The sequence below is a fragment of the Chelon labrosus genome (genome assembly GCF_963514085.1).
Source record: "Chelon labrosus genome assembly, chromosome: 16".
Lineage (NCBI taxonomy): Eukaryota > Metazoa > Chordata > Actinopteri > Mugiliformes > Mugilidae > Chelon > Chelon labrosus.
Genome location: NC_140349.1, coordinates 16,629,266 through 16,641,087, shown reverse-complemented (window position 1 = coordinate 16,641,087; position 11,822 = coordinate 16,629,266). Strand labels below are relative to the sequence as shown.

General features: G+C 46.5%; 1 protein-coding gene across 1 annotated transcript; it reads left to right on the top strand.

Annotated features, from left to right (window-relative positions):
* LOC311501883 (juxtaposed with another zinc finger protein 1) lies at window positions 1–11,805 on the top strand. Its single transcript, XM_084563931.1, has 5 exons — window positions 1–266; window positions 6,304–6,376; window positions 8,011–8,207; window positions 9,453–9,622; window positions 10,528–11,805. Exons 1-5 carry the CDS (start codon window positions 152–154, stop codon window positions 10,702–10,704), a joined length of 732 nt encoding a protein of 243 aa, XP_084420057.1. The 5' UTR covers window positions 1–151; the 3' UTR covers window positions 10,705–11,805.
* The last annotated feature ends 17 nt before the right edge of the window (window positions 11,806–11,822 follow it).

Sequence of the window (11,822 nt, the reverse complement as noted above, 5' to 3'; positions counted from 1 at the left end):
TGGCCGCCCGGTGTCTGCTCCGCCGCTCCGCGCTCTGCCCCGCTCCCAACCCCGGACCCCGAAGCCTCTGCCTCTTCGTTCACCGCCCCGGCTCCCGGACCCTCCCCACTCCCCCTCCCTTCCACCCGGTGAATGCACCAGCGCCGCAAACATGACGGGCATCGCCGCCGCTTCTTTCTTCTCTAACTCCTGCAGGTTCGGGGGCTGCGGTCTCCAGTTCGAGTCTCTCGCCGAGCTCATCGTCCACATCGAGGACAATCACATCGGTGAGTCGGGCCGGAGGGGGGAGACGGAGCTAGGCGGCTAGCTATCGCCTGCTAGCGCCCTAGCTAGCTAGCTAACGCAGATAGGCTTTACATTCCGCTATCCCTGCTGCTCTCCGTCGAGGCTCGGTTGAGTGCGGGCTATTCGGCAACTCGGACTTTTATTAGTGTGAAAAGTGACGATATTCTGTGAAATACGGGGCCGACGTGGTTTATTTTCCACACGCTGTGACAGTTACCTTTGCAGCGGTAACTCGACTTCGAGGGCCGCGTAGGTCTCATAGGTGTTACTAGCATCCCGACCGGGCAGCGGTTCACTGCTAACACTGCCGAGGAGTCAGTGTTTACATTTCCAGGCCTGATGCAGTACAAGCCGGGGCTCCAGACGGGACGCTGCCACTTTTGTCACCTCGGGTTTCTCAACTCATCAAGGCAGCCTTTTCCATTATGTCGGTGTCACTTTAATTCCCACTATCTCCGTGGCAAGTTGTAGCAGACGTGAGGTGACATAATTAGATTTTCTCCTGCAAGCCCGGTCTTCAACTTGTTGCACTGCTTATTAGATTTTTTTCCTCTGACTTTAGACCCTCTGGTGACTGTCATGTTTAAATAGACTCTTAATCAGGTTGCCCATCATTTGTTGCAAGAGACTCAAAAATAGTTGCAGGGTAAATCAACATGAGCACACATTGCGTTAACTAACTGATGCATTTTATAGTTTTCAGTAGCAATGCATGCAGATTTTCAAAATAAGAGGAAATAAATGTTTTGATTGCAGTGCATTGCTCTAATATAATGCAGAAATGCCTCTCTTATCAGTCACAGTAATTATATATTAGATTAAATTATTAAAAGTATGTTAGTAGTGTTAATATGACAGCAATAAAACATCCAGATTTAGTGTATTTAGCATCCTGCGGTGTAATGCTGGTCTAAATTTGAAACACTTTTTTTTTTAATTCAAACTCTCACTTTTACCTAAACGCAAAATAATCCACCAAATAAGATTACGTTTCTGCGATTAAAATATTTGTGACCTGCTGAAAAAAGCACTGCGGCAAAAGTGATACGGGCTAATCATCATTTGTGGCGTGCATCCATCCTGATGAGGCCTGTTTGAAGGGGGTGAGGGGGTAAAATGGATGCTCCATTGAGCCGGTCTCCATGGCAACTGGCAGTCTCTGACAGGGTTGGGGGCAGCATATTGGCTGAGTTATTGCACACCTGCTGTCTCGCTAACAAAAAAAAAAAAAAACGCCGCCAGCTGTGGCGAGGACACCCAGCGCGAGGTCGCGTTGCACGTGGACCGATGTGCAGATGTTTTAAAAAAGAAACGAAGGACGGTTTGGGTGACTGTGTTTGTAGGTGAGGAGAAAGTGGAGCGGGGTGTAGTCTGTGGCTGAGGACTGATTTTCCTGTTACCCATATGCTCGGTGGATCGCTTCCAAATTAAGCAAAGAAGGGGAAAAAGCCACATATTTCACAGATCGTGTTTTTTGACATGGTATATCTTATGGCTTAGCTACTTAGACTACACTGTTCCCCTTAAGACACGAGTAGACAAACATAAACCGACATCTGATATATATTGTTTCCTCAATCACACAGCCCGGCCAGCATACACACTGATATATGCCCCATCTGCCACTTGGCTTGACCTTTGACCCCAGCCATCAGCTGAGCTGAAAGGCGGTTCACCAGTCAGATCTCTCGGGTTAATGAATTGCCCCTCTGCTGGCTGTGTGCCACGGCTGGTCATCGGCTGCATCAAGATCACACACAGTCTAATCAATACGGCTTGCAGATCAGTTACCACAGGGATTAGTGTGACAGATGGAGGGGATTAAGGTGAGATTGTGTATGTGTGTGCTTGAGGGGGGCCTGGTTTGTAGCTTTGGCTTTGTAGCGGTGCAGTGGTGTGTGATCAATAAAATCAAACGATAAGCTAATTTGATCCTCCTAACCTCTCCTTAGGCTGAGATGTCAGATAAGCTGTTTGAGGCTTTGTAGATAGATTGCCTCGATTGTGGCCCTTCCTGCACTGCGCTCGCAGATTATGAAAAAGCACGCCGTAACCGTAAATCAGTAAGGGTGACAAAAAGCTTGTTGTAAGATGTAAGTGGGTGCAAAAGTGAGTCAGTGAGGCTGAGGTCAGGCTGCAGAAATCACTGCAGGCCTGCGTCAGATGCATTTGGTGGACTCTGCTGCCCTCTTCTGGTAGGGTATCCTATGTGCTAGATGGCCAAGAAAAAGTCATTTTCTTTTTTTCTTTCCTGCGATCCAGGCCTCTGTGTAACCCAGTTATCTAATTTTTACATCCGAATTCTCTGCCGCAGCGCACAATAGCTGGCAGCGAACAGACCAGGTGAGCAAACTGGGTCATGTGTGGGTCTTCTGCGCTGATCTCATCCCAGAAGAAAGAGCAGCGGCGGCCTCCCAATGACATACCCGCACCGTTTAGATCACAGCTGAATGCGAGAGGAAGTGGATTAGGAGCACGGTGTTTAGCGCTGTGTTTGGCTGTTGTCGAAAGCTTTGTGCGGCGAGCCTAGGTAAGGTCTGAGGAATGCAATGATGTCAGTCCTGTTCGCATGTGCACGGCAGCAGTGTGTTGTGTTCTCACCTGCACAAGCACATACCTGCCTCTTACCTCAGCAAAAAGCAGCGAGGGGGTAGGGGGAGGTGGAAGATAGGGATTAAACACGGAGAAGAGATATGAAAAGTGTGGTTAAGGAAAAAAAAGATGTGGGTGTTAGTTTAGGGAAATCCTGAACAAGTCAGCTTTGGTCGGATATTTCCATAGATTGCCTTTTGTGTTTGGTTTTACATCTGGAAAGCTCAAAGTTTGGAGTCATTGAAGCAATGTGTGTGATAATAGAGGCACTGTTGTAGCAAGCTAATAATTAGTCTGCAGTAACTTGATGTAATCATTGCGGTATCCAGAAGTGATTTTATTTATTTTTATTTTTTTTGACAGACGGGCAAGGCAAACAAAAATACAAAACATTCTGTTTTAGCCTCTGAATATGAAGATGTACTCTTGATATGACAGCGAACTGCATACTGCATGTCTTATATTCACATATTTGCTCATAGACTATCTCATTGTTGTGCATGTGACATTGGAAACATTTAGCGCATTGAACCTTGAATCAATTTTCCAAAACATCTCTATTAATGTGATGCGAACTTTAGTCTAGTTAGTCCCCGGTTGCCATATTGGTTCCCATCCTACTTTCAGAGGTGTGACACGGGAAGTGGTGCGTGTTTGTGCGTGTGAGGGAGTGTGTTCCCCATACTTCCTAAATGACCTGTCAGGGTGTAGCAGAGCAATTACTTGGACTGGCATCCCAAACTGGAAACTGCAGACCCTCTCTTTTCATACAGGTCGGCGCGCACACACAGTCGCACACATTGCCTTTCGGAAGTCGCAGGGCCTGAGCGCCCCACCAAGCACTGGGAAGTGTAATTACAGAGAAGTTTGCCTTTCCCCCCACCCATATCCCCCCCTCTGCTCCTGATCCTCCTCCTCCTCCTCTCCTCTCCCCTCCCTCCATCCGGTTGCCTGCTGCTCTAGAAACACGTTAAAATGCTCTCTGTGGCTTAATTAGCGGGCTGCAAAACAAGCCATGCATTCTTGGCCTGGTTTCAGCGCATACACACAGGTCTCTACACAATGTGAACGTACATGTGGACACATGCACACAGGGTGCGTTCAGCAGGGGGCAGCAGCGTGCTTCTGGCGAGGGATGGATGTCTGTGTCGGGAGAAGAGTGGAGTAGCTGCCGATTGGATGCTGCTTTAATGACGGGAATTATTTGCAGATCCTTCTGACACGCACTGAAATGCCTACACAGACACACACGCATGCAGTACCCTGCTTAAAGTGTGCACTGTGAATTCGGTGACAACTGATACATATATCCTATAGTTTGTTGTTTTTCCATGCCCAGGTCTTCCTCCCGCTCCAGCGGCAGGATCAGCAGCGTGTTAGCTTCCTGTCTTGCTAGGTGAGCGGAAGTCGTAAAGCGGCCGAACATTAACTGCAGCTCTCCCGCTCTCTGCACCTGGCTCACTCCACTTCCATCGACACCCCTCCCCCTCCTCTACACGCACATGCACACACTTACCTCATCCACAACCCTCAGCTCCTTGTACATCCCAAGTTATTAACTCTGGCGTTTTTTTTTTCTTCCTGTATTTTTGCCCTTCAAGCAGTTGGCTGCCTTGTGCTTAATTAGTTTTTGGGTTTCTGGGTTCATCCCACTGTTTATGAGTTTGACTGAGATTCGACAAACAAGATAAGATTAGGGGATTTATCAATGAGGAAACTGGTTTTGTAATCAAAGCTCAGGGGAAAATGTCAGTCATTTTGCTGCAGCTAGCTTTTCAGACTTTTTTCAGACAGTTGCCAGTAAATTGAGTATTGTATACGGGGCAAAACCAGTTACATGGAGATGTTATTTTCCTGGATAAAAGCGGGTGGCACGGTGTTGCAGCGGCTGCTCCGGGAGTGGAACCATCGTCCAGCTGAGGCCTTTCTATAAAGAGTGTGCATGACCTCCTTGTGCCTGCACGGGTTTCGTCTGGGTGCTCTGATTTCCTCCCACATTCCAAAGACAGGCAGAGTTAATCATATTAGGTTAATTAGTGATTCTAAATTAGCATGTGAATTGCTGTCTTGTCTCTCTGTTAACCCTGTGATAGACCTGTTCAGGGTGTACCCCGCCTCTCGCTCAGTATCACTCACTCAGTCCTCGTCCCTGTCAGATCTTCGCTAGCCAGGCTGGCTTCTAGTTTATAAAAGTTCAGACTCGATGCCGTTAGCGCTCACCGTCTCTCTCGGTCACGTGTCTCGTGACTCAGCCTCGTCACTGATGTAGGTCGGGCTGTGTGTGTGTGTGAGTGCTTGTGCGTGTGCAGAGAGCTCTGGTGTCTACATTTGAGCAGCAGGTAGGATTATTAAGTCTCCGCTGTAAAAGAACGTCAAAGACCATCTCTTTGGACCACCTAATGCGCGTGTTATCCCACGTTTGCGTTCCCTCCTGCTACCTTTGTCTCTCGTCCTTTTCGGGTTGCGTGTTTAGAAAGTCACTTGTATAGGTTTGCACTGCAGCAGCTTTCTTCTGGGTTGTTTTCTTGTTTGCTGGTCTCCTTGGTGTTCTCCTTGCTCTGTGGGAAGTCTGCATTCTTTTTTAATTATGAGGTGTGAAAGCCTGAAAGCCTGAAAACCAAAGGGCTAAGAAGGCCAACGCACACACAAACACACACACACGGGATTAGTTGGCAAGAGCGTGCTGGTTGGTAATTGTTGCGCAGAGATGATCGAGTCCTTGGAGGTGAATTGAAATACATCTGCAAGCCATTACATATGAAGCTGCAATTATGCCTACACGTGCACTCACACAGACATAGATGCCATGGCACAAACCCACCAGTTTTCCAGTTTTCTGAGTGTTCCCCCTCTTGAACACTTGATGGCACTGGCAGTTCACAGATGCAACCCACCCGCAGTGTTTTCATGCACACTTGCTCCTGTTTTCCAGGGGGTGGGAGGCAGGACTTTGAAGTTAACGCCGCTTCCCTCAGGCAGTGGAAGTTGCCTACTGTAGTGTTACTGACTTAGCAAGTCAACTGGAAAAAGCGCGTGTGTGAGTCTGGACTAATACACTGTGTACATTCATCACAGCCCCCAAAGTAGCTCCTCTGCTCTCGGACAAACTTCTCCTTTGCCACGTTGAGACGCCGGCGATGATTAAGCAGCCTTGGGTTACTTCAGGAAAGGCATCGGCTGTAAATTAGAGAGGGCCCGGTGCCGGAGTAATAACACTCCTCCTGTGAAAGTATCTGATATATATCTGCAGGTTGCCACACATTATGAAGTAATACACAGGACCCACAGTGAGAAACGTCCAGTAATCTATCAGCCTGTCTGACTGGAAGAATACATGTATGAGTCAGCCACATACTGAAAGTATTCACACAACATTTTCCCTCCACAAGGAGAGGTGATTAATCTGAGCGTCTCTTTCTCCCTCAGACACAGATCCGCGGGTCCTGGAGAAGCAGGAGCAACAGCAGCCCACTTATCTGGCCCTAAGCTACATCAACAGGTAACACACAAATTCACACACACACACACACACACACACACACACATATTGGAAGGTGTCCTGTCTACAGAGGGCAGCATTGTTCCACCAGTGAAAGTCCGTGTGTATGCGTGTGTGCATGTGGCTTGCGGAGAGCATCTCAAATGGCTGATGTCTTCCCATAGACACAGCAGTGACTCATCCACAGACCGGCACAGAAAACCGCACGAGACAATCACTCATGACTCCCAGTAACGGCGCAGCCAGAGGCGCCCACTCAGGATATGTGTGTGTGTGTTTTTTTTTTCTGTGTGTGGTGAACCAACGTGTCACGTCCCACTTAATGCCCCATTAAATCACTACAAGACGCAACGTTGAGAGAGAGATAATAGTAAAATAGAAAAGAGGGAGTGAGGTTGGTTTTCTGTGATAATTGTTGGAGTGGCGAGGTTGTAAATGTCAATTGTATTTACTGTACACGTCGAGGCTGACGGTTTAGTTTGTCTTATCACAACATTGACGTCTTTGTCAAAGCAGCAGTCTGCTGAACAGCCACAGTTAGATGAGAGAAAACCTTAAAGGGTAACTCTATAGTACCAGATGACACAGCCATCAGCCTATTGGCAATTAGGATGACATTCACCAATGCCAGCGGCCGATGTTCTCTCAAGTTTTGGTTAAGTGTATTTCAGGCATGGCACCACTTATAATAATAATTTTCTTTATTCCTGCAGCAGTTTTTAAATCAACATTACAAAGTGCTTAACAAAGACATACGAAATCTGCTATTTTAAACACAACACAAACACAAAAAAACAAAACCACAATGCTGGCTATCAGCCAAAATTGTATTTCATTCATGTTGGAGTGAACAGTGCAGTCGTTGCCTCCCTAAAAATGACTAGCCTGGGCTAGCCAGACTCGAGTGTTATCAGAATTTGCCTCTGATTTCATTATAAGCTGCGTTTCTACCTGTACAGAGATAAAAACAACTATGAATGCAACTGTATAGACTCAGAGCCATTTTGTTGTAAACAAACTCCTCCTCAGATGACGTGTGCGACTACATCGCTGTTACTCATCTGTCCATCACCGCCTCATGCCCACCCAAACAATTAGATTGGCCGGGCAGATCTTTGCCGGGGCATAATCAGTTCCCAACGGAGTGCTTCCAGACCAACTTGCCACCACACAAAAAACTAATTGTGCCTGGCATCCAGGATTAAAAAAAAATTACATTTATTAAAGGTATGATTCCACCTAATCAAACTTGGATTTTGTTGTGTCTTGTCAGCGACAGTCCCATTATTCACACATAAGAAATATCTGAGATCTGAGTGCAGTGTTCACTGGAGCTAAAAATAAAAAGTCACATAGGACCAGAGACGCAGGAGGGCAGGAGTGGATTGAACCGGTTTTACGCAAACCTATTATAGCCAAGATGAAACTACAGTTTAAAAAAAAAAAATTGGCATTTGATTTTTTGACAAGTGGGATCACTTGTTCGACCTGCATTACCAAGTTGACATCGACACGGTTGACATGAAAGCTTTGTTGATGAGTAATGGTACATGCAGGAAATAATAACAAGAATTAGCTTCATGTCATGTATCGGTATCGTTATTGGACGGGACTTTTGTTTCCTGTGCCGCCAGGTTCATGACAGATGCAGCACGCCGGGAGCAGGAGACCATGAAGAAGAAGGCCACACCCAAGCTGTCCCTGTCCATCACGGGCGGAGTGTCCAGGAACAGCACGGCCACGCCTCCCCGCCACACCAGCGGTAACCTGACGCCTCCCGTCACGCCTCCTATCACCCCCTCCTCCTCATTCCGCAGCAGCACGCCCACAGGTACGACAGGTGTGTGTGTGTGTGTGTTGAAATGTGTGTTTGAGGAGAGGAAAGATGGATTGCTTATGCGTGTCGAGGGAATGGAGGTGTTGAAACGGACTAATGCAAATGAACACTTCTGGCGGTGACAGAGAAAAAAGCTTACGGTTGTGATTGCGCCATCAGGAGCATATTCATCATATCCCGACAGCTCACTGAAGAGCAAATGAATGCGTTAGTAATGCAAATGGAATGCAGCTTATTTCATACCTGTCCAATGACTCTGCATATCGAACTGACAACATAACTTCTAAATACCTGCCAGCAGAGCTCAAGCCAGGTCACCCTTATGCTCATTTTTCACTCTTAGCCATAAAAAGTTTTATGTTCGGATGATTTCATCCTAATATTTCCCCAGACTTTTTAAATCAAATGGAAAACTTGGTGTCAAGAGTGGAAAGAGGAAAATGTTCAACCACTATCTACACAGAGTGTGTGTGTCGTTTGTGTGTTGGGCTTGGTGGCTCCTGCAGTGAGCAGACCAGTCAACACTCTGCTAATTACATAGCAGCTGTCACGCTGTGTGTTCGCATGGGGCCTTGTGTTGCACAGCCCAGAAGCAGATGTCCAATTCCTGCCCAAATGGTTCCAAACGTAGTGTTAGGTCTGGGCGTACACACCGGCACGGCTACACACACACACACGCAGCACACACACCCTCTTTCAACATGTGCCAGGGTGCCATCCATTTCCTCATGCTGAGGTGCAGCATTTCCTGTGAGGTGGTGGGGGGTCAGTGGGCCTTTATGTGTGTTTGTGTGTATGTGGTGTGTGTGTGCGTCTGAAGCGTTCAGTAATGTGGTATGTAGATGTGTGTTTGTGCGTGCATGCAAGTGAGTGGAAAATGTTCTGCACTTAGCAAAGCACTTTTTTTCCAGGCTGAGCAATGGGGATCACTCCCACTTAATGATCTCTTTGTCAGTGCCAATCCCTGCGTTTTGACTCACAGGCACACGCGGAAGCGCAAACACATGCGCGCCGCTTCCGTTTCGTCTGCTTCCACTGACACGTGGGCCTCTTATGTATCAAAGTTGGAGCATAATACTGAGAAAAGTATTAATAAAGAGTCACATATAAGTTTTTGTTTGCTCGGTAAATCCCCAAGGCCTGGTGACATTTTGGTTATGTCCCCCGTCCTTATTTCTTCTGGGATGACAAGTGTTGGTTTTTTTTTTTTCACTCTGCGTGACTCCATTGTGCCTTTAGGCAGCGAGTATGACGAGGAGGAGGTAGACTACGAGGAGTCGGACAGCGATGAGTCGTGGACCACAGAAAGCGCCATCAGCTCTGAGTCCATCCTCAGCTCCATGTGCATGAACGGGGGAGAGGAGAAGCCGTTCGCCTGCCCCGTCCCCGGCTGTAAGAAGAGATACAAGGTAAGGCTCAGACCAGAGGACGGGGAAGTCAGTGACAGCCACATAGCCTTAGCACATTTAGTGTCTGATTAAGTCCACACTGGAGCTTTTGTTTGGGTATCACATGCCCAGACGTAATATTTGAAGTAGCGCATTATAAATCTAGGCTGCCGGGACTGGAAGCGGTGATAAATGCATCGTGGTATATTTGCTTTCGTTGAGTGTTATTACAGCTGGTAACAAAAATTCCCCTCAGCTCATTGTCCCAGCCCCTGAACTAAAGGACAGTGTGGGAACTTTACACTCAAATATACCCCTTTCAGACCAAAACAGCAGTGTGGGAAAGCCACATTTGGTGTTGATCTGAATGGGTCCACGAGGGTTTGACGAAGGACTGACCTTTTCTGTGTTTACACGGACGCTCATATTCCACTTTGCGCGTGCCAATAAAAGCTCTGTTTTGATTTGGGTCATGTAAACACATCTAGTTTGTCATATTTTATGTCCACTGTTGTGTAGCAGGATTAAGAATATGCAGCCGTGCTAGCAGCTCAGTGAGGCAGGGGGGTGCGTTGAATGGTAGCCGGGAGCAGGTATAATATTTACCATGTTAGTTTAGCATTAGCTAATTAGCACCATAAAAGTTATAAGGGAACATAAACCTGAATAGCACATTTATTTCAACCACAGGTGGTAGTTGTGTGACACATATCCCGCCCACTGCACCTAATAGCCAATCATCTTCTTTGTAACAGCAAAGAACTACAGCCTGTGTATGATACAGGAGAGTTGACTAAAATGAGGATGTAACTTTAATTAAATGGGTTTTAAGTCTATCTGTTATGTGTACAATATCTGGAATAACCCTTGTCCCCTTGTCTGTCTTCATCTCTGCTCCTTCCGCCTCTGCCCCGTGGCTCCGTCAGAATGTGAACGGTATCAAATACCACGCCAAGAACGGCCACCGCACACAGATTCGTGTGAGGAAACCCTTCAAGTGTCGCTGTGGCAAGAGCTACAAGACCTCGCAAGGCCTGAGACACCACACCATCAACTTCCACCCGCCCGTCTCCACCGAGATCCTGCGCAAGATCCAAGGCTAGGGCCCGAGGTCGCGCCGGTCAACTACCCCAAACGTAGCCCTGTCCCGACTTTTCCTCACTCATCCCACACACTAAAGGATCAAGTGCATGCTTTAAGTTCTCTTATATATTATTTTTTTTGTCATCTTTTTTTGTTAGTGTTATTTTTTTTTTCTATCCACGTTTATATCACTCGTATTTTTGGAAGAAAAAAAAAATCTTTGTAGTATTTTTATTGATGTACATTTGCACATTTGTATATGCTATCACATTATTTTTTTTTTTCTATTGTTTGACTTACATAAGGTGCTAACTGTAAAACAACAGAAAGAAAAGACAAAAAACAAACGAAAGAAGACAGGAGAAAGAAGGAGATGCGAAACAAGAAGCGCAACCAAGCCCGACCTGTTTTTTTTTTTTTCGTTTTTTTTTCCCTGCTCGTCTTCGAGCGGGGATGAAGTCGACGGCGTCTCGTGCTGATGTGAGCTCAGTAGCTGTTACACTCCTTTTTCCGTTAGCTGAGCTTAGATCTGTGCCTTCACGGTCACTTCTGGGGCTTTGACCGCAAGAGTTAACTTATACTTTAAATAGATATATTGTTATATAAACAATAGACAGATATGTATGTGTACATAAAAAAATATAAAAGTATTCATAAGCATATACATAAATAGTTACACTTTATTTTCAAGCTTTATTTTATATATTTTTGTCAGTGTTTTAGAGTTAGTGTTTCTTTCTATGTATTAAGTGTTCCTTTCATTCCTTCTTTGCTGAGACGGCCAGTTTAGTCACTTCAGCAGGTCAAACTTTAGGTTTCTCTTACAAATCCTAGAGATTAGGAGCCAACACTCCGTTCAGTTTGATCTCAAAGTGCGGCATTTTACTGTTGATCAGGAAGAGAACCTATTAGACCACAGCCTGGGCCAATGACCCGTAGAAGGCCATCCATATCTCCAGCGTTTCCCTCATCCAGAGTGCCAGAGCTGCGTCCCACTGGCTTAGCCGCGAGACCCGGTTAAGCATCATGCTGTATTGTAGTTGCCAAGATCTTTGCTGTTTGTTTTCTCGTTCCATGATCGTTGCCAACAGCTCTCCACTGCCAAACATTGACCATACCATGTGCCTGAAAAGGGGGG

Excerpts from the sequence above, each read along its gene's own strand:
- LOC311501883 (XM_084563931.1), top strand. The coding sequence starts at position 152 with ATGACGGGCATCGCCGCCGCTTCTTTCTTCTCTAACTCCTGCAGGTTC. Across the intron at positions 8,208-9,452 it reads CCGCAGCAGCACGCCCACAG|GCAGCGAGTATGACGAGGAG; the intron begins GTACGACAGGTG and ends TTGTGCCTTTAG. Across the intron at positions 9,623-10,527 it reads GCTGTAAGAAGAGATACAAG|AATGTGAACGGTATCAAATA; the intron begins GTAAGGCTCAGA and ends TGGCTCCGTCAG.